This window comes from Ictidomys tridecemlineatus, chromosome 11, assembly GCF_052094955.1.
Source record: "Ictidomys tridecemlineatus isolate mIctTri1 chromosome 11, mIctTri1.hap1, whole genome shotgun sequence".
NCBI classification, from domain to species: domain Eukaryota; kingdom Metazoa; phylum Chordata; class Mammalia; order Rodentia; family Sciuridae; genus Ictidomys; species Ictidomys tridecemlineatus.
The window spans coordinates 37,822,422-37,847,150 of NC_135487.1; the positions used below are offsets into that span (position 1 = coordinate 37,822,422).

General features: G+C 33.8%; 1 protein-coding gene across 5 annotated transcripts in view; it reads right to left on the reverse strand.

Annotated features, from left to right (window-relative positions):
* Faf1 (Fas associated factor 1) overlaps positions 1–24,729 on the reverse strand; it is a 384,137-nt gene that overhangs the window by 133,742 nt on the left and 225,666 nt on the right. For 3 of the 5 annotated variants that reach the window (XM_078026234.1, XM_078026231.1, XM_078026232.1), the window contains one exon: positions 6,796–6,864. The exons of the other annotated variants lie outside the window; for them this stretch is intronic. In XM_078026234.1, coding sequence (XP_077882360.1) covers positions 6,796–6,864 — 69 coding nt within the window. The remainder of the gene's footprint in view (positions 1–6,795; positions 6,865–24,729) is intronic. 5 annotated transcript variants of the gene reach the window in all.

Here is a 24,729-nt window from a genome sequence, read left to right on the forward strand (position 1 = left end):
TTTTTTTCTTAATCAAAAAGAGATTATTCAATACAGGAAGTTTTTAAAATACATTTTTAGTTGTTGACAGACTTTATTTTATTTTATTTATTAATATGTGGTGCTGAGAACCGAATCCAGTGCCTTTTACATGCCAGGCAAGTGCGCTACCACTGAGCCCCAGCCCCAGCAGTTTTGTTTTTATTGTTGTTGTTGTTGTTGTTTTAAATCTTCTATTGCATTTCAGCTCCCCAAACCAGACTATACCATAGAAAAATATAACAAAGTTTCCAAACAGATACACTTTTGTTAACAAACTACAGATACCTCAATATTCTTAGATTTTGTTACTTATTGATTTTAGTAAGCACACTAGAAGTTCTGAAAGTACTTCAGAATACCAGAAAACTTTTGAAGAGCATTAAGTTATACAACAAGAACTACAACCTATTAGACCAGTCTGACACTGCCTAGTGGCATAGTTTCCCTTACATGTATTTAGAGATAATGATCAGGTTTACCCATAGAATAGTACTAGCATCAGGAATGTGGGCAAGTTGCAAGGCAACTTTAAACCAAAGAAGCCACTTCAATTGAATGAAATTTTCTGTTTTGCCACTGCCTCTGGCATTGGGACTGCATATCTGTAATTCCAGTTACTCAAGAGGCTGAGGCAGGAGGATCACCAAGTATGAGGCCAGTTTGAGCTAATTAGTGAAACCCTTTCTAAAATAAAATAGGGCTGGAGATATAGTTCAGAGGCAGAATATTACTGGGTTGATTGAACTAGGAATTCCTAGTACACAGTCGGGGCGGGGGGGGGGGTAAGTGGATTCCATTATAAAGTAGACTCCTGCACAGAGGCCAATAATCTATGATGTGAATTAAAATGGCTTTTGCTTCTCATTTCCTCTCTCTCTATTGCTTTATGGAATTTAATTGCTAATGAGCACCCTCTGGTGGAGGGCAGAAAAGGGAAAAAACATTACAAACAGCATTGCTTCTAATCAGTAACTCTGATTAGGAACAGGCACATATTCTTTTGATTCTGCTCTTCTCCCCCATACTACTTAATACTTTAGAGCTAGTTGATGAATAAATTATACTAACTATACAGTTACTCAGAGTCTATAATTTGGTAATTCAAAAACACTTATTAAATTCTTATTATAATATGTTTAGCTCTTCAATCCAGGCAACTTGGTCTTGAAGCCTGGTTTTTGTTATTTTTGTCATTTCCCAGGAAAGGTACATAAACTCATAAAATCTTGGATTCATCATCTGAGAAATAGGAATATCTTTGTCGACATCAGTAAAAGATGGTAAGTGAAACAGTGCCTAGCATGGTGAACTTAGTTTATTTTGTTAACTTAAATTCATATATGCACAACGCACTTTGACTCCTTCACAAAGGAAGGATTATCATATAGATATTTTCAGTTGCAAGGTCTAATTATTTCTATCTTTAAGAATCTAAGCTTAGATAACACTACTGTTATCATTTGAGTGTTTTACACAAGCTTATGTCAATTACAGTTAATATGTCAATTACAGTTAATTAGTATGTGTTCTAAAACATACACAAAGCAACCAAATATATTAATCTTTTTCACATCCAGATATCTGAAGGATATTTACCAATAGTTAGTAAAACATTTTCTTCCTAATAAAGTATTTGGATTTTTAAGGGATTCTTATTTCTTCCATCATAATATTCTCATAAGTGCCATCTAGCAGAAAGTGTGTTTGTTTAGATATATTATAGCTCAGAGTGCTTATAAAAGACCATCTCTGATATCACTCACTATCTGCTTATGACTGAAATCTTAAAAGGGATAAATTACAAAGTGATGTCCAAAGTAGAACCTGCCATAGGTTTCCCATTCAATTTTTGAGATGAAGTTAACCAAAATTGAAAGAAAAGAACAAGAGGCAGCCAGGTGCAAAGGAAAGAGGAGTCTTGTCTGTTGCAGTATTTTTAGGAGACCAGTTAAGCCTACTGAGAACATTCAGATTCAAAACATTTAACTGGTCTACAGACACTTCTTTTCTGTTGGGAGTATTGAAGCAAACCAAATATTGTTCTTCTATGTCTTTAGGCTACATAGTACCCTATTATGACTTTCTCCCTTCAATGCTGTCCGTAAAACAATTCTGTGTAAAAATATTGGAAGAATAACATATGAGAAGACCACTGTACATAAAGCAAAGGACCTAGGTTAAAATTCTAAATCTGCTTTTTATTTATTATTTGATCTTGATCAACTTTCATATTTATCACCTGCAAAATGAAAATTCTGGATTGGATGATTTCCAAGTTCTTTTTTGTCACTCTGAACAGTTTTTTTTTCTATGATATTCAAGGACACAATCTGAATTATCTTTTCCAGTTATTACTTTTTTTTGTACTGTATATAGGTTTGTTTGCTCAATGATCCCAAAAATGTGTCTTGCACTTGCCTACCCTTAGGCTTTTTGCTTATCTATTATTTTGGGGACTCTAAAAGAAATAATTATCTTTTATTCTGAAAGTTCCTAAAGGAGAAGACGATAATCCCTATGGGAGGTGAGTTAGGTGGAAACAAAGGGGGATCTTATAGGTGAAGGTTTAATGTGGGTGGGCCAAGGAATGAAAGTGGACTGAGGGGAAAAGTCAAATTACTAGAGATCAAAACTGTTGTCCTACATTTGTAGACGTCTTCCCAGGCCATACCCTGTATAACATTTATGTCACTGGGGGAAGAAGTAATCCTAAGGGAAGTAGCAACACTGCTTTAATGAATGCAGAGGATCAAGGGACTTGCTGTTTGAGAGCATTCCACTGAATTATGAGGAATTTCATGCCAAATTGTTCTCTCCAGGTCTCCCAAATAATTTTTACCTGAGACAGGAAGATTCTGGCAAAACATGTATCACTGTATGAGATTTCTTTGGTAAGTAGATGTCATATAGTTCCTTGCAGAGGTATAAAAGCAAGAGTGACCATGAACTTGGACTCCAAAGTCAAACTGCCAGGGTTTGAAATCTGAACTCTGGTGGTTAATAGCTATATGACTTTGAAAAACTCTCCTATTTTCTCAGATCTCCATTTCCACTTCTGTAAAGTATTCTAAGTCATAAACTGTTGTAAGGGTTTGAGAATGTCTGTCTGCTTGCCCATCTACTTATACTTGAAGATTGATGGAATTTGCCATATAAATTTGGGTGAACAGATAGTATTAAGCTTGTTTTTAGTAGAGTACTTAACTAAATTATTGAGCAACCACAATGTATGAAGAACTCAGAGTGCTAGGGATATAGCCAAGGGCAAACAGTTTCTGCTATGACAAAGCTAATTGTTTTCTAGAATCTAAGTTTGTGAATAGCAAAATATATATCATAATAGCTGAATTTCATTCTGTCATACCTATTGTTATTATCTGTAAGAATGAACCTGTATAGTGTGCCACATTACCATTCCACAGACAAGTAAAATGGAGCTCACATTCATCTAAGATCACAGAACTAATATATAAGACAGTGGAATCAAAACTAACATAAGCTGATTCCTAGGTTTTCTTTAATGATTTTTATCTTCACTTGATATGTGAACCCAGTCTGGTTCACTTGTTAAGGCTTTAATTTGGGGGGTACAAGAACATGGTAAAACTCAATTATGAAAAAGAAATATGTCTCTAGATTATCAAAACCACAGAAATAGATTTCAAGGCATATAAAAAATAGGGTGAAAGAAATAAAGAAAATAACTTATGCTGCAAAAATCTTGTGTTTTTTTTTCTTTGTTCTTGTGGTTAGCTGCTATAACCTAGAAATTTGTAAAGAAACATCTCACTTTTAACTTCTCTATGCTTCTCAGGCAGGCACACAGTCAGGGCATTTGAATTATTTTGTCAAGAAAATTAAAGTATACTTTTAAAGTACTAGTCCAAACAAAATGACAATGAATTGAGCTTTGAAACAAAAAAGATGTATCGAATCCTCCCTGGTTCCTAATGTACTCAAATACAGCAGTGTGCACATGTATTACAATGTTTCATATGGGCCAATCTGAACACCTCTCAAAATAACTGAAAATTAAACTTTTAAGTGTTTTTCTAATTGTAAAAACATCCTTCCCAGAAGAGAATATGATATTCTATATACAAGTTGATGTTTCACACCATAATGGCTTAACAAAGCAAGAAGCATGAGGAAAACTTTTTTGTTACAAAAACTTAAAAAGAATCATGTTAAAATAAACATATATGAATGTCTTCCAATAATTTATATTTCATAATAATTGTTGTTGCTTAATTAGGATCTATGGAACTATCTCTTGAAAGGTATTTACCAGTTTACATTAACTGGGTGAAAAATCTATCTTGGATGCAGTATGTTCAGGTTATAAAAGCAGCAGTGCTTATTTTAACTCCCTACAAAGTGTTGCTGAGATAATTACTGCTGACAGCTTTATTCAAGGTTCATTTCACTTTTTCTGCTATTTTTCTCTGGTTAGAAGTTCAACAGAGCCCATGGGAAGCCACACCCCTCACACCTGTTAGGCTTCTTCATGTTACTAAGGGCCAGTATGGACATGTCACTTCAAATTAGTATTGTACCAGGGCACTAACTGTGACAATTACTTATCACAGGTTTAACTTTTTAAAAAGTTTCTAATTTAACCACAAAACAGTGTCACAAAATGTAATTTAAACCTATAAAAGCAAGTTACATAAAAACATTCAGAGAGCCACAGAATAGGTTCCCAGGGTTGAGTTTTGTGCAGTATCTGAATTATGCAAGTATAGAACTAAACATTTCCTTAAAACAAAATAAAACAAAACCAAAAGGTAAACAAGGCAGAGCTAGTAATTGTACCTTACCAAGTCATCAATGGTAATGAGTAGGCCCTCTTTAAATTTTCTTCATTTTGCTTGAATATTTGATTTGTTTTGTCAATTCTTTTTCATCCAGCAACTAATTCAACACTGGGATTTCTAGCTAAAGGAAAGCAGCTACTTACTTATATGAGCTAGGAAAGAAGCAGACTTCTAATGTGTTTTTTTAAACCATTTGTAAACCAGAAAATTATCATTAGAGATGGTAGACATTAACCCAAAAGAAGAAAAAGGGAAAAACCTCACACTCTTAAATGTGTTTCAAGCTACTTATTACAAGTCTCTGTTTCAAGTGCAAAATAATCTCAGAATTATGCCACCTCTGAAAAGACCTGGGATGGGTGGAGGTGGTTAATATGGACTGCTGTGAGGCTAATTGTGGATCTTCAGTTAATTACTTTCTGCTGATAGGGGATTTAAAAAATAAATAAAATGGTCTCTTGCTCCATTTTAACTTCAATTTGGACTCAAGAAAACAGAAAGATGATGGCTAAGCTGTAGATACTTCATTATTTGCTGCTGTTATTTAGATGAGGATCCAAAAAGTCTAGGAAATATGTCTGCCTTATAACCACAGCTAACATGCACTAGCAAAACAATAGTGAACAGATCTGCATTTGCCACATGTGCATGGTTTGATTCAAAACTGTCTAGGGTTCACTACCTGGTCAGAGCTGACAGGAATTCAGTTTCATTTTTTTTTCTCTCTCCCTTCCTGCCTACTTCCTTCCCTCTGTGTCTCCTTTACATACACACACACACACACACACACACACACACACACACACACACACACACACACAGTAACGATGGAGGATGTAAGCCAGAGCAAATGGAAACTGGCTTTGTAAGCTTTGTAATAGAATCTAAAAGTATTAAGCACTCATGAAAAGAAAAGGAAAAAAACAACACTGAATTGGAAACTCAACAGAAGAAATTGTATAAAATCACACCCACTGGTGAATGATATCAGTTAAATCTTGGTTTAGTAACATAATTTTGGTATCTTAAAAGTTAAAACAAATTTTAAAATTATGATTCACATGAAAGGTGCATTGGAAATGTAGGGTTTTTCTCAAGATACCTTTCTTAACTTTCCTAACATTCATAAAGTCACTTATTAACAAAGCTTATAAAGTTAACATAGGAAATACTGAATATCAAGAGTTCAGGATCTTATGAAAAAAGCCTTTTGCCTTCCTTATTCTATAATCAAAATATATTTACAGCAAAACAAAACTAAGTCATCAAGGAACCTCAAGATGGTTCCTCATTTTAAGTTTGATTAAGAAGTGCATTATGTTAGAGAGCTACTATATTAATCAGTGGCGAATTTAGCTCATCATTACCATGCACCTTCATATATGCAAGGATACATCTAAAGCCTGTTTTGTATGCATAAAGAGTACCAACCAGCCATTTGGCACATGTCTAGTCAATAGTGAGATGCCATTTACCCCACAATACTGTGGAACTCTTTGGATAGCAAACATAGGAGCTCTGGATATTTTTCCAGCAACAACTAATTCCTTGGCAAAATTTGGGCAGTTATGCTAACAACTTTGGTCTCAGAATATGGACACAGTGCTACCGAGCATCTCTTTTTCCTAGGAAAAATAGAGTCCAAATTACTATATCAAGTTAAGCATACCAGCAAAAATGGGTAGAGAAATGAGAAAAAATAATTTCACCTTCCTAATTAATCCTTGCTGGCCTATCCCAGCCAAGTGATTTTTCTCCTTATGTTCAACTCCTCTATTCTCATTGGGAATATCTAGAATTCCTGGTTTAAACGTGGAGGCTGGGAATGTAGTTCAGTGACAGAGCACTCATCTAGTGTGCATAAGACCCTGGGTGCAATTCCCAGCAACACACACACACACACACACACATAATTTAAAAACAAAACTTAAAGTTGTGGTTTAAAAGAATCCCTTACCTGATGCAGCCCCTCAATCTTGGATTTCCAAGACTCCAGAACCATAGAACCATGAACCAAGTAAATTTCCTCATAAAAACAAAACAAAACAAAACAAACCCACAAGGCTGATTATATCTAGGTTTAAATGTCCAATTCTAAGGTCATTTAGTATTATATTCTCATTTTTAGCTATCAAAGAGTTTAATAATACTTTTTCTTAGACTAGTCATACAATAAATATCTATTCCTTTAATTTTATAGGTACATGGGTACTTTCCCTTGCCAAGACTTTGAATTTTATAGAGAAATACACATAATCTACCTAACTCTACATTCCAGTCTAGACACCACTCCAAAGTAAGGTAAATTCTAAAAAACACCAGAATTTGAGAAACATTCTGTCCTCTGGACTCAAAAATATTCTTTTGAGATGGCATGCTAAGTTTAATTCAGTAGACAATGATGACTACCAATCAAAATAAGCGATATAGAGAACACTCAAATTCAAATATAAACATAATTAAACAAGTTTTTTTTATAAAGTCATACTACGCTTATTTCATATTTAATGTTTCCATATGATTAACATTCTAAAATATTTATCTGTGGATTTCATGGGAACTAGAAATAATTCAAATGTCATTTCAACTTAACTTTGTAAAATATTATGGTTCTTAAATTTATAAGGATGTATAATGTAACTAATAAAAAGTTTTCATATTTTTTTTAGTTTAGAAACTATCTAGCAATGCATAATAGACATAAAATACTCTTTACACTCTTTAAAAATCTCACATAAATATCATACACCTGGCATGATCTGACAATGATAACTATAAGTGGTGCAGTCATAGCTGAAGATGCTCACTAGAAAATAATAATAATGGGAGGGCAGGGAGGAGAAGACAGAAGCGAGGGTAGGAAGAAGAGATACTTGCCATTATTTTGGTCTTAATTATACTTTTTAGGAATCCCACTCAAGTAAATACAAAAACCAGTATATATTCCATAGTTATACATGTGTATATGTTTATTTCCTAGTACTCTGGTTCTTGTACAGATACATCCTAAGAATAATCTTTTTTTGAGGGGAAGTATTAGGAATTGAACTCAGGGTCACTTGATCACTGAGCAACATCCCCCAAGAATAATAATAACTGTAATAAACAAAAAGCATAATGAGAGAATCCTCAGATAAAATCTTCTGTTAAAACAAGATTCTGACACATGGCAAAATAATGCTGTGTTCCCAAGTCAAACTTATGGGTAAACTCATAGTACAGCATTTATTTACATCAATGAAAATGATGAAATGAAAAGCAGTGATTTCAAGTAGGCAGCAATCATTTTTGTGGATTAAATATAAGTCCTATTTTTTTTAAAAAGTAGGCTGTAAGTTTGAGCTGAATGATTTTACTGAAAAGTACAGTTAAAAAAAAAGAATGTGTTTATAAAAAACTAAAAGCTGAAAAACATTTTCAAGAAGACTGGGATAAATCATTTGATATATTATTTTGATCCATACAGAGTAATATCAGAATTTCTTTCAAAAAAATGAAATTTCTCAGCAAAATGAAAAGGATAGTTTGAGAATATAAGTTGTCTTTTTAAAAGGATGCTAGTACAATTATTATTCAGAGTTCTACATTATTTGAAATTTACATGTTCTAATAGATGCATTTTATTTGCTAAAGAATTGTGAATTAGAAAACACACAACCAAAGAATTTTAGAATAAGGGGAAACTTTTGACTTGAAGGAAGAGAGAATGATGCTGGAAAGGGATGGAGAGGACTCTGAAATTTATTAGACATTTATTATGTGACACATACTATAAATTGATCCTCCCAGCTGAGCATGGTGGTGGCACATGCCCATAATCCCAGGAGTTGTGAGGTTGAGGAAGGAGGATTACCAAATTAAAGTCCATCCTCAGCAATACAACAAGACTGTGTCTCAAAAATAAAAAAAGGCTAGAGATGTAGCTAAGGGATAGACCATCCCTGCACTCAAATCCCCAGTGATATGAGTGAAAAACAAAACACAATAAAACAAAACAAAACAACAACAAATTCGCTCCCAATTAATATAAGGGTCTAATGAGGTAGATATCGCAACTTCCCCTTTAAAGGGTAAGAAAACAAATCCTCAGAGTATTTACTCATAGTAGTGTTTGAGATTTAATTCCAATTTAAATTGTTCTCACTCCAGAGTCTACATCTCTTTGCCCACATGAAAGAAACTTTTATAACCATGCAAGTCACATTCATTTCCTCACTTAATCCCCAAACTGCTAATATGTCCATATGACAGATAAGAAAACTAGGCCTAGCAAAATTAGTAAATCTGTCTATGCCTAATTTAACATATTCTACTCATGGTAACACATATGTTTTTCAACATAAAATTTCTTACTAAGGAAATCAAAGTCCAGAGAGTTAAATGACTTGCCCAACATCAAATACCTGATGAATTATTGAGGGAGACTACAAACTGGGCCTTCATACTCTGTCATTTAATACTCTCAAACACCTATATCATGACCACACAATGCAAGAGTCTCCTAATGATGTCATACAAACTCTTCCTCTTCCAGAGCTGAAATGATACTCAAACCTATTTGACAAAACAAAACAAAACAAAACAAAAATTACCTAAACTGGAATTTCTCCAATTTCCTAACATTAAAGCATTTACTTGTTATGTTCTTGGGGGGAAAAAATACTACCATGCTATAGCCAGTCATGAGTAAAGTTTGCTAAGGAAAGACTAAGGAAGTACTCACCAAGGCTGGTACCTTGAGCCTTAAGAAACTCTAGGCTGCCATTTTGGACATGTGGACAATGAAGCACTAAGTGACAATGCTCTATTTTCTACTAGAGTGGGATGTTTCTGACATACTGTGAGGAGAAAGGAGATCTGATATCCCTGGGAAATCATTGTTAGTATATGTATATATCTGGGAGCACTGGTGAGCATAACTGGACACAAATGAGAGGCAGCCTGGAGTTACTTCTACACTCTACCTTAATCCACCAAATTCTCCCCTAGGATCTAGTTTTCTCCCTCATCATCCTAGCCTTGGCTAACCACATACTGTACCCTAGTCTCTGCTCCGTAGGGCTCATTATTACAATTTGTTTCATACAGTATAACCATATCTTCTTTTATAGCACGATCCTATTCTCACCAGCCTCCAGCTTTACTGAATATTACCTGTACCGAATCTCATCTCCTTAGAGCCTTAAGTATCAACAAGTTCAATTAATGCACTAAGCTTGAACCAGCTTATAACAAGTGAATAACACTTAAGGACTTTGTTAAATTATATTCACTGAAATCATTACATTTGGGGGATGATGTTCCACTTTGTAGTTTGGAAGTTTTCAGAAATTTTGGCTTATATTTAAAAATTCCTCAAAGCACAGAGGGCATTGTGCTGGTGTGGCCACTTAGAATGGCCATGCAGTTCTAGTAGGCAAATCAGAAATGATGCTGTTGTCCAGATATAACTTTCTAAACTCTAGTGCTCTTGTCAAAGTCACATCTCTGAACCACAGTACCCCAATGTGGAGTTTACTCATTAAACTATAGTTAACTGGAAAACACTGAGAAATTTGAAGTGGGGAGCAACACGCTACAAATGCATTTAGTAAAATAACTCACATTCCACAAATTCTGGAGACTAGAATGGGGAAAGCAAGAGATGGAGGCCTAAAACTGGGGAATCATTAAAAAATGATGAGAACTAGAACTATGGAAGGATGAAAGAACTATAGGGGAGATAGGTAAAGGGATGAAAGCTTAACACACAATACTTGTTGACATTTGTTTGCATAACCCCACAATCACAGTGAACTTAAAGACTTATAATCTTTAATAGCAAGAGCCCCTCTGCTTGGACATAAAGATACCAATTCCTTACATTTCTGTAGTATGTTTGCTGTCCTCACAAACATAATGCTTCCTCATATATAACATTTAATGTTTTTAATGCTTCCTCATATATAACCTTTTTAAATTTGGGGGCAATGTTGGATAATTTTAAGAATGGGAAAATGAGGTCCATGAAGGTTTATACATTCAAATAATATTTATTAAGCATCTACTATATGAAGGAATTAGGTATGCAATGGTAAAAAAAAAATAAATAGCTACCCTTGTGGAAACTTACAGGGTAAAGTGGCAAATAATCAATTATATTAAATATAAAATCACAACTATGATCAAAGCAATGAAAAAACAATGAGGAAATAATTGTTGGAAAAATGAGTATAAATTACACAGAAAAGATTAGGGAGGGTAATGAAAGACTGTACATCAGTGACTGTATATCAGACTGTACACCAGTCAGAAGACAAGTGTAAAAGAGAATAAGAGATGGTAAAATACACAACAACCTAAAGAAGTAAGCAAGAGGGGCTGGGGTTATGGCTCAGTGGTAGAGTGCTTGCCTCCTACATGCAAGGCCCTGGGTTTGATCCTCAGCACCATATTAAAAAATAAATAAATAAATAAAGTTATTGTGTCTAACTACAACTACAAAAATAAAAAATATACATATATTTTTTTTTAAAGAAGAAAGCAAGAATCAAACTATGCTGGGCCTGGTTGGTGATGTTAAGGAGTATGGTCTTTATTTGGGATGATTTACACAGGGAGATTACTTTAGTAGATTCATATTTTTTAAAAAAGGATTATTTTGGTGTAGTATGAAGAACTGATTGTAGAGAAGTAAGAATGAATGAGAGTTCAGTTTGGAGACTCTTGCAATAGTAAAGATTAAAGAAGTTGGTAGCTAAAAATAGAATAGTTAGGCAGCAGAAATAGAAATGAGCGAATGAAAAGTATGTGGGAGCTAAAACTGACAGGAATTGATGATAACTGGACTCGAGTAATCAAGAGAAAGAGGTGTTAAGCAATTTCTATCTGGTTTGTAGAATTAGATAAATGGTGATGACATACATGGAATTACTGAACTTTAGAAGAGGATCAGGTATGGCCAGGGAAAAACATTAATTCAATTTTGGATATACTGAACTTAAAGTTCTTTGGGATGGATATATATATATATATATATATATATATATATATATATATATATATATATATATAGAGAGAGAGAGAGAGAGAGAGAGAGAGAGATATGATGAAAAGGCTATTCTGGAGTTTTCATGGGAGGACTGAGTTAGAAAAAAGAATTATTCATCATTATTACATAAGTGACGATTAAACTATAGGTGTGTTAAGAATACCTAGGGAGAACTTACTAGGTGAGAATAAATGAGTACATGAAATGAACCCTAAAGGAAGGCCAATATTGAGTGATTTGGAGGAGTTTACAAAGGAGTCAGTAGAAGAAGAAGCAACAAAGAAACAGGGGGTCAGGTAATGAGGAAAGCACAGTGCCCTGAGAATCCAGGGAAGAGTGTTGCAAGGAGTTTCCAATAGGGTCAAATGCTGCCACCAAGTATTTAAAATACCTCTAAATGCTTGCCCCATCAACAGTAGAATAGATAAAAATGTGGAATATCCCCACATAATGAAATATTATAAAACAATGACAATGAATGAATTATAACTACATAAGAAGAATATTCATTTACAAACATAAGTTTGAAAAAAAGGAAGAAAGGAAAAGAGGGAGGGAGAAAAGGAAAGAGGAATGGACTAGATAAAGAGTACACACTATATGATTCCATTTATTCAAGGTCAAAACTACTCCACAGCTTTTTATCTTTTGGATAAAAGGGATCTGAGGAGGCACTTTTTGACATGCTGGAAATATTCTCTTGCTTAATTTGGACGCTTGTTATATGGAAGTATTTACTTTATGAAAATTCATTAAGTTGTACCTTCATTAAAAAGTATTTTTAAATGTTGCTAAACTGCCTACAATGAGGTCTAAAAAACACCTATTTGATTTAGCAACATGACAGTCACTACACCTGAAGACAACTTATTCTGGTGGAGAAATAATTACAGATAACTCCAGTTTCTGGAAGAAAGTAATAGCTAAAGTCAGGGAGAAAATTTTGGTTTATTTTCGTGTAGGGTGTGTGTGTGTGTGTGTGTGTGTGTGTGAGAGAGAGAGAGAGAGAGAGAGAGAGAGAGAGAGAGAGAGAGAGAGAGAGAGAGAGAGAGAATGTGTGTAAGTGTGATGAGACATTTTTCACATTTAAATGTTGATAGAATACCCAACAAAATGAGATGGGTATATTAAAGAAGAGATTATCAAGAACATAGTTTCACAGAGGAAAAAAGAAGATGGGGTACAGAGTACAGGTGAAAGCAATGATCTTACTCATTTGGAACCAGAGCAAGTCTTCTGACTCCTAAATCTAGTTATCTTCTGGATACAATGATCTGTTCTAAAACTGTGAGATTTGGGCTAGTGGCAATATTCTAATGTTCAATGTAAAGGAACTTCCAAGTTTTAAGTCTCTCTTTTTAGCTTTGGACAAGTTTGTAAACAGCTAGCCAAAGAATCATCATGTTTAAAATGCTGAAAACATTTAATGTCATTTCTGGAGTTTTATGGATCAATCAATCCTCAGCTAATAGCTGTAGAGAAGAAAAGGACTAGTATGATACTACCTTCTTCCTGGATTTCAAAACCTGGTATTAAATTGAACCTGTCAACTGTCTCAAACAATGCAACTAAAATAAAGGAAGAGAGAATTGGTAGACATGGTACAGAAAGTGGTTAAAGGAAAACCTAGTAACAATTACCATCTCACAATCCATAAAAGTGAAACAAAAGGCACAATGAATAAGCATGCTAATCACTGAATTGCTCCACAGGAAATATATGGTATGGTGAAGAACAAAAGTAACAGGCTTCCACATACTTCCAGTAATGGATCCTCCTCTGTTATTAGGAGAGATACATAGTATGGTAAAGCTATTCTATTAGAGTTCAAATGCCACTGCTACTTACTAATTTTGTGGTCATATAAAGACTTTAGTTTGTTCATCTGTAAAATGGGACAAGCAATAGCCTTTAGTTCAGTGTTGTTAGGAAGATTTGAGTCTTTTATTTGTTCTTTGTGATTATACATGACAATAGAGTCTATTTTGACATAATTACACAAATATGGAGTACATCTTATTCTAATTAGGATCCCAGTCTTGTGGATGTATACATGTTGAGATTCACTGTGGTGTAGTCATATATGCACATAGGAAAGTTATGTCACATTCATTCCACTGTCTTTCCTATTCCTATCCCCTATCCCTTTGCTTCATTCCCCGTTGTCTAAGCCACTGAACTTTGACTTGCCCCACCAACTCCCACTGCGTGTTAGCATCCAGTATCAGAGAGAACATTCAGCCTTTGGTTTTGGGGGATTGGCTTATTTCACTTACAGATCCTTCCATTTATCAGCAAATGTCATAAAGTCATTCTTCCTTATGGCTGAGTAATATTCCATACCACATTTTCTTTATCCATTCATCTGTTGAAGGGTACCTAGATTGGTTCCATAGCTTGGCTATTGTGAATTAAGCTGCTATAAAAATTGATGTGGCTTCATCACTGTAATATGCTTATTTTAACTCCTTGGTATATATATCAAAGAGTGGAAATGGTGGTCAAATGGTGGTTCCATTCCTAGTTGTTTTTTATTTTTTAAGGAATATCCATACTGTTTTCCAGAGTGGTTTACACCAATTTACAGTCCCATGAGCAATGTATGAATGTACCCTTTCCCCATATCCTTGCCAACATTTATTGTTACTTGTATTCTTGATAATGGCCATTCCCTCTGGCATGAGATTAAATCTCAGTGTAGTTTTAATTTTCAATTCTCTAGTCACTAAAGATGTTGAAAATTTTTTCATATATTTGTTGACCAATCCTATTTCTTCTTCTGTGAAGTGTCTGTTCAGTTCCTTGGCTCATTTATTGGTTGGATTATTTGTTTTTCTGGTGTTAAGATTTTGTATATTCTGAAAATTAACACCTTATCTGAGGTATGGGTGGCAAAGACTTTTCTCCCTCTCTGTAGGCTCTCTAGGAAGATTGAGTTATTAAATGTTTATTGCTAACACTAGTTTCTTATATATAGCAAGTAGTATTCTAAGTATAATAAGTACTGTTTAAGTACTATTTAATTTTATCAAAATGCAAGGAAAGACAGTCTAAAATGAGTTTAAGGCAGAAGGAACCAATCTTATAGGACCAAACAGATTATTCAAGGAGTAGGAGCAGTTAGGAAATTACGCTAAGGAATAAGAATTTGGGATTTAAGGTTCACAGAGAAATTTCTTATGGTACAATGGAAAGATGTATCTTTTAGAGTCAAAACTGGGTCAGAATTTTCTTTCTAGCACTTCTTATCTGTGTGTTGTTGGACAAGTTATGAAAGTACCCTCAGGTCTTTCATATATACATATAGGGATAATAACATCTACCTTCCAGGATAAATTAATGGGAGGATTGCAGATAAAACATATAAGGGCTCAGCAAAGACCTAGAAAAAAGTAGGATAAATGGATATTGCTCCTGTGTTGCGTTTACTATTGATAACAACCTAAGAAATGGTAATAGAGGTTAAGAGAAATGGTTAAGTTTCATCTAAACCATTTTTGTGTTTGTTGGGGCTCAGAAGTCAATATGTAGTTTACATTAAAATGATTGAAATTAAATTTTGGGGAGATAATTTGGCAATTATTTCAAACTTGTCATGTAAAACTATAAAAAGCTGATAGTAATTATTTTTACTTTATAGGTAAGATAACATTTTTGAGTTTCTGAATTCAGGGACTAATTTCTCATGTTACTAAAAAGAACCACTTCCTTGAATATAATAACTGCTTTTTAATGTGGAATCTCTACATTTTTTGAGAGGCAACATTTTTTTTCTTATTCTGTAGGTTGCATTTTTCAGTTTGCCTTGTTTTGTTTTAGTAACAAGTATTAACTGATATGTATTAATTCTAAAACACTGGGAGTGGTATGATCTCAAAACATTTTGTCAGTGAATGACAAATTTTGTGGTTATCTACATATGGATAACCACAGCACAGGAAAGCATATCATTTATCTACATATGGATAACCACAGCACAGGAAAGCATATCATTTAACTTAAAAAAAATCTCTCCTCTCTCATTTAATATATCAAAGCAGATGATTAAGAAGTAAGGAGTACAATGAACACTGTGGGATAACCCAATGTTATTAAAGGTCTTCTACATATCATTTGAAAATGTCATATTTGTTTGTCACTAGTCTGAAGGTTATTCTTTTTTTGTCTGAATTATAAATATTTGCATATCATGAGAATTGAGTTTACATCTGCTCTAAATGAGACTGAAAGATTAGAAATAAGTAACAAATCAGATCTCCAGTTGCACACTTTATTCAAGATAACTGATTAGCTTTTATTAGGCCATACTGCTTTCCTGAACCCTCATTCATGTGCTGTCCAAATGGCTGTCCATTCTTGTGTGGCTCACTAGCAATTTAGAAATATGGAACACATCTACTCATTTTCATTTCTTCAGATTCTCAAGTTACTTTCTACTTAGCCCATCCTACTTGCTTTCTGCTTAACTGTGATCTACATTTAAATTTTAAGGATGATAGTTAAGTGCTTCATATCTCCCATCAGATTAGCATGATTCAATTTGGGGTTAGTGTTCTTCCTCCTTCCTGGCCTCCCACCTGGTTTCATTATTGTCAACTAAATAAACAGTAGTTTTTAGCTCTCAAGGTTTCCTATGACTGGAATTCTTCTTTCAGAATTAAGATGATAAACTCTCTTGGCTTCAAGAGTCTAGTGGAAAAATAATGGCTTCTAATGGCCTTATGATCTTTCCAGTTATTTCTTGAACTGCTCCTCTTGCAACTGTTCCCCATCATTACAGGTGTTCTCTTCTAAATCTGAATCACTTCAAGTAAGCTACTACTTTATAAAGCAATTTTAATTATTCCAGTTAGAATTATGACAAAAAATTAAAATAATCTTGACTTACAAAATGTCCAAATGAAGTTGTCTGCTTCCAAACACCAGAATCTTGAAATAACAGTTTCAAACAGGAAAAAAAAATGATACACAGAAATGGAAGATAACTTCTAAATTTTGAGATGGAACAGCTAGTGTAGTTAACCAGTAATTTATAAGTACATTTATTTATTAAGCAAGTGGCTATATCACTACTAATAGCTTACAATGTCCAAATCAACTTGTTACATATGATTGAGGAAGATATATTGGCTCTTTAAAGTTTTATTTGTAGTATCAGTCCTGCATTTTCTAACCTGTCATAATTAATTCAGTCCTCTTGCACTTTGAAATCTCCACAATAATAAGAACTTTATCAGGCTGGTGTTGGTATGAAGTGGCACAGCAAACCGAAATCCCACCGGGAGCAGTCCACAGACTTCTCCTCTAAGCAGCAAAAAGCTGTTATCATTTTCTGAATTACAGGAACTATAAAAGGACACTCTACTCAAGCTGCCGCTGAATGTCACCTGAAAAGCAATCACAAAAGGGCTCTGTCTTGGCTTATCTCTGAGCTCTGTCACTACGGCAACCAGCAGGGAATAAGTATCTGTGGGTCTATGAATTTCAGAATCCCATAAAAGCCAGGGCTAAAAAGGCATGTGCAGCCTCTCAGAGATTGACTGCATTAATACATTAGCAAATACTGTGAAACACTGGATAAATGTCAGCAATTATGGAAAAAGCGTCTAATAACGATATTCGTTGCCTGTCAAACCCCCGTGAGGTTTGATATGTAACTGCCACTCAAAGCTGTCTGTAATTTTATCTCTTTTATACATCTGAATCCACAGCATTCAAATTTGTACTTTGAAAGTAATAAACTGTAAAGCAGTTCATTCCATGTTGATCACAACTGTCAACAAACGTACAATAAAAGAACAAAAAGACTTTCACTGGCTTTGGGAACAATCAGTACTAACAATCTCTTGTGGATATTTATTTTTTAAAAACTATTCTACAGGTAGAATATTAAATAATATAAAGATGTAGAGCAGCAACTGATTTGACTTTGAGCTCAGGAGGCTTCTTTCATGCACCATTGCTCATTTTAAGCCTTTTCTTTGGGTTAGAAATTTTCTAAGAATTTGTAACCCCATTTGGAAACAATTGTCAACATTCCCCTTCTTGCACATCACAAAATGCTATAAGATCTCTTTTAGATCCGAAACAGGCTATAATACTATATTTCACTATCTTTCTCAAACATAGAATTATAGGTAATTGATTATATCTAACACCCAAGGGTCTAAAAACTCAATGTAATATAAGCTGGGACTACCACTCTTCATATTTCCACTGCTCAAGAAAATGACTTATTAAGAAATCTTATCACATATGTTACAGCTGTTCAAATGCAATAGACAGCATGTTAACTTGCAAACACAAATGCCAGAGATTAAGGACCACACATATGTATTATAAACAACCTTCTATTTCTCAGTTATAGAATAGGGTCAAGTACAAAGGTTCCAACAAGACCTTTGATGAAAAAAACCCTGGTTTTTTGAAATAAAGAAATGGTACCTCTGAAGCAAAAGTAATATGTATTGAAACTCTCAGCTACTAGTTATTTATTGCTATTTAGGGTCCATTACAGACTTTTCAGTACCCACTTGTAATATTAACACAAACAATATTTACTGCTATTTTGTGCCAGAGGCTATGGTAGGTACTTCAGACACAAAAATGGATCAGACTGCTTCCTGCCCTCAATGAGTTCATAGTCTCATAGAAAGAAAGTTATTTCAAGTGCTCTTTTTTCAAACTAAGCTAGAAGGAAAAGTTAGTCTGCAGTAACCCTGAGAAAAATTTAGGACAATAGTAGTTATATTCCTCTGTATACTATTTCTATAAAAAAAACTATTTACACATACACTTCTCCTTGGCTCAAATGAAATCATGTCCATGAAATATATGTTGCAAATTAGAAATCACTACATAAATGCCTACTGATTTATCACCTACCACTATGCTAAGTAATTGTTCCAAAACAGATTATTATTGTTCATTCCCTGCTACACTGATAATATGGAGAATAAATGAAAATTCGATTTCTCTGTTTCTGCTTTTTATTGAGTAATTATAAAGCTTCAAATTCACTTTCATCAAATTAAGACAGAAAAATTCAGCCTAACTTATCCCTACTTTCTTTCTAGATGTCAAAATGCAAAGACTCTAAATCATTTTTAGCATATGGTCTATTTCAGAGAAATTTTGCCTTTTTAGACAAGTTGATTTTTAAAATTGAGATAGGTCAAATATGGGAACATTAGAATACAAGATAAAGAATTGTGGGTTTAGCTCAGAGGTAGAACATGTGCTTATTCACATGTTGGAGGACCTGGATTTGATCAACAGCAAACAAGAATATAAGATGATAATTTAAAGTCTCCACAAAAATACTGGAATTGCAGTAGATCAGTCTCTGAAATCCTCATAAAATGGTTGACTGGAAATTAAGTTGACATTTAGCTTACTTCTCTGGACCTATATTAGGTACTTAAGGTACCCAAATATGTATTAACTGTTCATTATCTCTCATATTAAAAATAAGGTCTTGTTGGAACCTTTGTACTTGACTGTATTCTATAATTGAGAAAGAGAAGGTTGTTTATAAATACATATGTGTGGTGCTTAATCTCTTAAAAATAAGGCCTTCCAACCTTCTACTTTCCAACAGTGACATTTCCATGCTTAGTAAGAAATTCAAGTCATTTTTTTACTCTCTCTTCATATCTAATATTCACTTACTGAATCTTGCTGATTGTCCTTTGAAATACTTGATAAAGCATCTCTTCCTCTCTATTCCCATGGTTATTATCATTAGGTTGCATTTTAGACTAATGTCGACTTCCATCACCACAAGAAGGGCACTTTCCATCCCAATCCTATTTCAGAGTCCTCTTCATTGAGGGAAATCATCTATATGGCTCAATGTATTTGATCAGAATTTACTGTGTGAAAATCATATACTAGGTATGAACACTGAAGAAAAAAATATGGGCACCTCAGTATTCAAAGAGAATTAAGGAAGGATGCATTAATCCCTTCAGGTCAGCCACTGAAATATAAATTTAACTTTTTTGTTTTCTCTATCAATCTTTCCTTACATACACACCCACACCTCATTTCGTACTAAAATGTGGAAAAAAGTCATTAATTGGCCGCCACAAAGAGTGACAATTACAGAACAAAAATTTTCTCCAAATAGTTCTAAATGGAGTTAATACTAAGGCTAGTTTTCTTTCCTTTTTTTCTAGTACTGGGGGTTGAGTCCAGGGGTGCTTTACAACTGAGCTACATCTCTGATCCTTTATCTATCTATCTATCTATCTATTCATTTGCTTATTTATCTATCTATGTATCTATCTATTTATTTATTTATTTCTGGGGGACACCGTGCCCTTATTTGTTTATTTATTTTATGTGGTTCTGAGGATTGAACCTAGGTCCTTACACGTGCAAGGTGAACACTCTACCACTGAGCCACAACCCCAGTCCCTCTCTGGTCTTTTTTTATTTTCTATTTTGAGATAAGGTCTTGCTAAGTTGCTCAGGGTTTTGGCTAAATTGCTTATGCTGGACTCAAACTTGCAATCCTTCTACCTCAGCCTCTCTAGTTGCTGGGATTATGGGTAGGCACCACTGTACCTAGTTAAGGCTTTATTTCTTTTAGTTTATAAATGGATCTATCTAAATGCAACTGCTTCTCAAATACTTATCACTAACAGAGAACCATGAATTTTACTTACTCTCTATAACTATTATCTAGTTCCACTTATGTTTTCTGCTACCAGCATAAACTCCATAAGGGTAGGGATTTAAAGTTTTTATTTACTGCTATACTGCAGTATATATACAGAGGGTAAAGAAACATCAGAGAACCTTGTTATTACAGTCATCAGTTCTATTATGTTATCTTAGTTCTTCTGTGTTCTGTGAATACATGTCCATCCATGTATGGTTTGTATTCTGATAAATGCATATGAATGTACCAAAATTTTAGTAGAATTACTGGTTTATAATGCCACTTTCTTATTTAGCCCATACTTGGCCTTAGGTTTGGGGTTCTTAAACCACTACAGACAAAGGTCAAGACAACTGCCTAATTTGTAATGTCACTAGAGATTTACATCAGATTTGGGAGGATAATATTTTACTTTGAAAAGCCTATCCAAGTCTCTTGCTATTATACTCCTTAAACCTTAATACTTGGTATGTAGTTTGACCAGTGAGTATAATTTTAGGAAAAAAATAGACTGGATATGTTAAAATGAGAACTATTTCAAAAACATGGACACATAACTAATAGTATGATACAATAGAAAAAGCAGTGCCATGAGGGAGGGGGCAGATTTGGAGTTGAATATTGATTCTGCATTTGGGGATTAAACCCAGAGGTGAGCCACATCCCCTGCCCTTTTTTTCTTTTTAGACAGGGTCTAGCTAAGTTGCTTAGGGTCTTGCTAGGTTGCTGGGATTATGTAACCCAGCCAAGCACACCACTACCTCTGGCATGTATATACTTTGTAAATACCTCCACAATCAAAATATAGAAAATTCCACCTCCTCAAATTCTGTTATATTCTTCTAGTCAATACGTAATTTGACTCCAGGTAAAAACCCACTAAATTGGTGTTTTATCATTTTATTATTTGCTTCTAAAATTTCTTTATATAACCTGGACACAGGCACTTTGCCAAATAAGACTTGCAAAAATTTTCCTCTCAATCTGTGGCTTCTTTAAAAAAAAAAAAATTATACCAAAAGGTAGAAAGTTTTCCCCTACATATTCTACACTTTTATAGTTGTAACTTTTGTATTTAGATCTATGATCTATTTTGAGAGGGTGTGTGAGTGTGTGAACATAAAGACTGAAATTGTCCTTATCAATATCCAGTTGTTCCATCACCATTTGTTAAATAAAGGCTATCCTTCTCCCACTATATAACTTTAGTAATTTTTGTACAATTACTAACTTTATTTTTAAAGATTTCACATTTTGGAGAACTGTGAGCAGCATGATTTTTAAAAATCCATTTTTCAACATGTTCTTCACCACTATATAGTAACACAACTGCTGTATATTGATCTCCTAACCTCACTAATTTCACTTGTCACAACTTTTCATTGATTATGTTGTATATACCAAGAAACAAAACTACTAAATATTTTGTATAAGAATAAACATAACTTTTGTCCTCCTACCAAATATGCCTGTGTTTTCTTTTTTCCTGGCCTTAATGTAATGGTTATGTCTGAGAAGACATTGTAGCACTGAACATCTTGCCTCATTTGCAATCTTAAAATATAACAGTTGTAGCTTTTTCATGGATTGCTTTCATCAGACTGGAGAAATTTTTTTCTATTACCAGTTTTCAAGTTAATTTTTCCTTTAAAAAAAGAAAAAAGGCACCCAGCACGGTAGGGCATGCCTGTAGTCCTAGTAACTCACAAAGTTGATACAGGAGGATCTCAAGTTCAAGGCCAGCCTCAGTGACTTAGCAAGAACCTGTCTCAAAATAAAAAATAAAAAGGGACTGGGGATCTAGCTCAGCAGCAATGCGCCCTTTGTTCAATCCCCAATACAAAAACAAAAACAAAAAGAGCATTAATGAAAAAAAAAAGAGCATTATTGAAAACTCATTTATATATATAAAAATCACAATATTCCAAGCACAACAGGCACAAATACATTTCCCCCACCTCAAAAAAAAAAAATTTCTATTGAGGTAAATTCCCTCTACCACTCCTTGGCAATACACTGGTATTATATCTGTACTTTAGTTTTCTTCCAGATTCATATAAGTGAAATAACACCAGGATATAGTCTTCTGTGTCTGACATTATTCATTTAACATATGTAAATCATGTGGTGTGTATCAGTAGTTTGTTCCTTTTCATTAGGAGTAGCACTCAGTTGTATGAATCAATCACCACTTATTTATAATTTAGCAGTTTATGGACACGTGGGCTGCCTCCAGTTTTTGGTTACAATGAATAAAGTTCCTACAAAAACTCAGTATCTCTGACTGATGTTAGTATCAGTATAGTAACAGTGGCCTTATAAAATGCACTGGGAAAGAATCTGTTTAGGATAGTGAGAAAATCTATTTTTGCTCCTTTAGGGTTAACACCTAAAAGCTGGGTATTTCCAAGATGGCTGTACCACTTTACCTTACTACCTTGCTGACCTTTTTTCAACATGAATGTAGAATATATGCTGAATTTTATTGAAACCTATTTCAAGATCTATTCAACTAATTATGCATATTTTCATATTTTGTTAATTACATTGGTTGAGATAACAATGTTGTAGCATTCGTGTATTCATGGGATAAATCACGATGGATCATGATACCTTATCCTTTCTTTTTTATTTGGGTCTTCTGTCTCCTTTCCCTCTCAGCACTTCTCTTTAAAAATTTACAGCTTTAATAAGATACAATAACATACCACAAAACATAAAATTCATTCTTTTAAAATGTTTTATTCATGACCTATCCTTTTTACATGTTTTAGATTTCAATGTTTTAAAAATTTCACATGCATTTCATAAGGATATTGATTAGTTTGTAGTTTTCTTTCCCTATCAGTGTCTCTGACTGATGTTAGTATCAGATAATAACAGTGGCCTCATAAAATGCATTGGAGAAGAATCTGTATAAGATTGGTATTAATTTTTCTCAAATGTCTGGCAGAGTTTGCTAGCAAAAGTATCTATCTGATCCTGGAATTTTTCTTATGGAAACATTTTTTATTACAAATTTAATTTCTGAAGTTGAAATTGGGCTATTCTCATTTTCTATTTCTTCTTGCATCAACTTAGTAATCTGAGTATTTTAAGTAACTTGTCCATTTCATCTTAGTTGCAGAATTTACTGGCATAAAGTCATTCATAACCTTTCTTTTTCATCTTTTAATTGTCCATATGGTCTATATTGATAACTCCTCTTCAATTGTTTACACTGGTAATTTGTATCTTTTTTTCCTTGATCAGTCTAGCCAGAAGTTTATCAATTCCATTGATCTTTTAGGAGAGCCAGCATTAGGTTTCAATGATTTCTTCTACTATTCGTTGTTTCTTATTTCATTGATTTCTGCTCTCACCTTTAATATGTCATTTCACCTATTCGGATTTAATTTTCTTTTCTTTTTTTTTCTTCTTAAGGTGAAATAATAAGTAGATCACTGATTTTGAACATCCTTTCCTTATATAAGCATCCTCCTTTTGGCATTGTTTAATCACATCTCACAAATTTTGATATTCTGTGTTTTCATCTATATTCAGTTTAGAATGATCCTGATACTTTTGTGTGATTTCTTCTTTGGCTCATGGTATTTTTATTTATTTCAAACATTGAGGAATTTTCAGGCACCATTTTGTTATACATGCCATTTAAATTTATCTTGTTCATCAATGCTCATTATAATCCTCTAAAATCTACTGAGACTGTGGGTATAGGTTAAAATCTAATCTTGGTGAATGTATTAGGTATCCTTAAAAAATGTGTATATTCTGCTATTGTTGGGCAAAGTGACCATATGTTTCAATTAGGTTAAATTGATTAATGATTTTGCTCAAATCATCTATTTCATTATTTGTTATTTTCATGAAATTTAAAGAAAGGATAATGAAATCTCTAACTTTAATTGCAGACTTGTCTATTTTACTGGATCTGTCAGCTGTTGCTTTATATATTATAAACTATACAATACTTTATCTTTCCGATGAATTGTCCTTTTGTGTCTTTTTGTTTTATGTTGTGTTTTTGAGATGGGGTCTTGCTGTGTTGCCTAGGCTGGACTTGAATTTGAGATCTTCTTGCCTCAGGAAAGACTCCAGGTACATGCCATTGTATCTGACTTGAAACAGACTTTTAATCATCATAAAGTCTCCTTCTAGTTCTAGTAATTTTCCTTATTCTGTATTTTCTGATA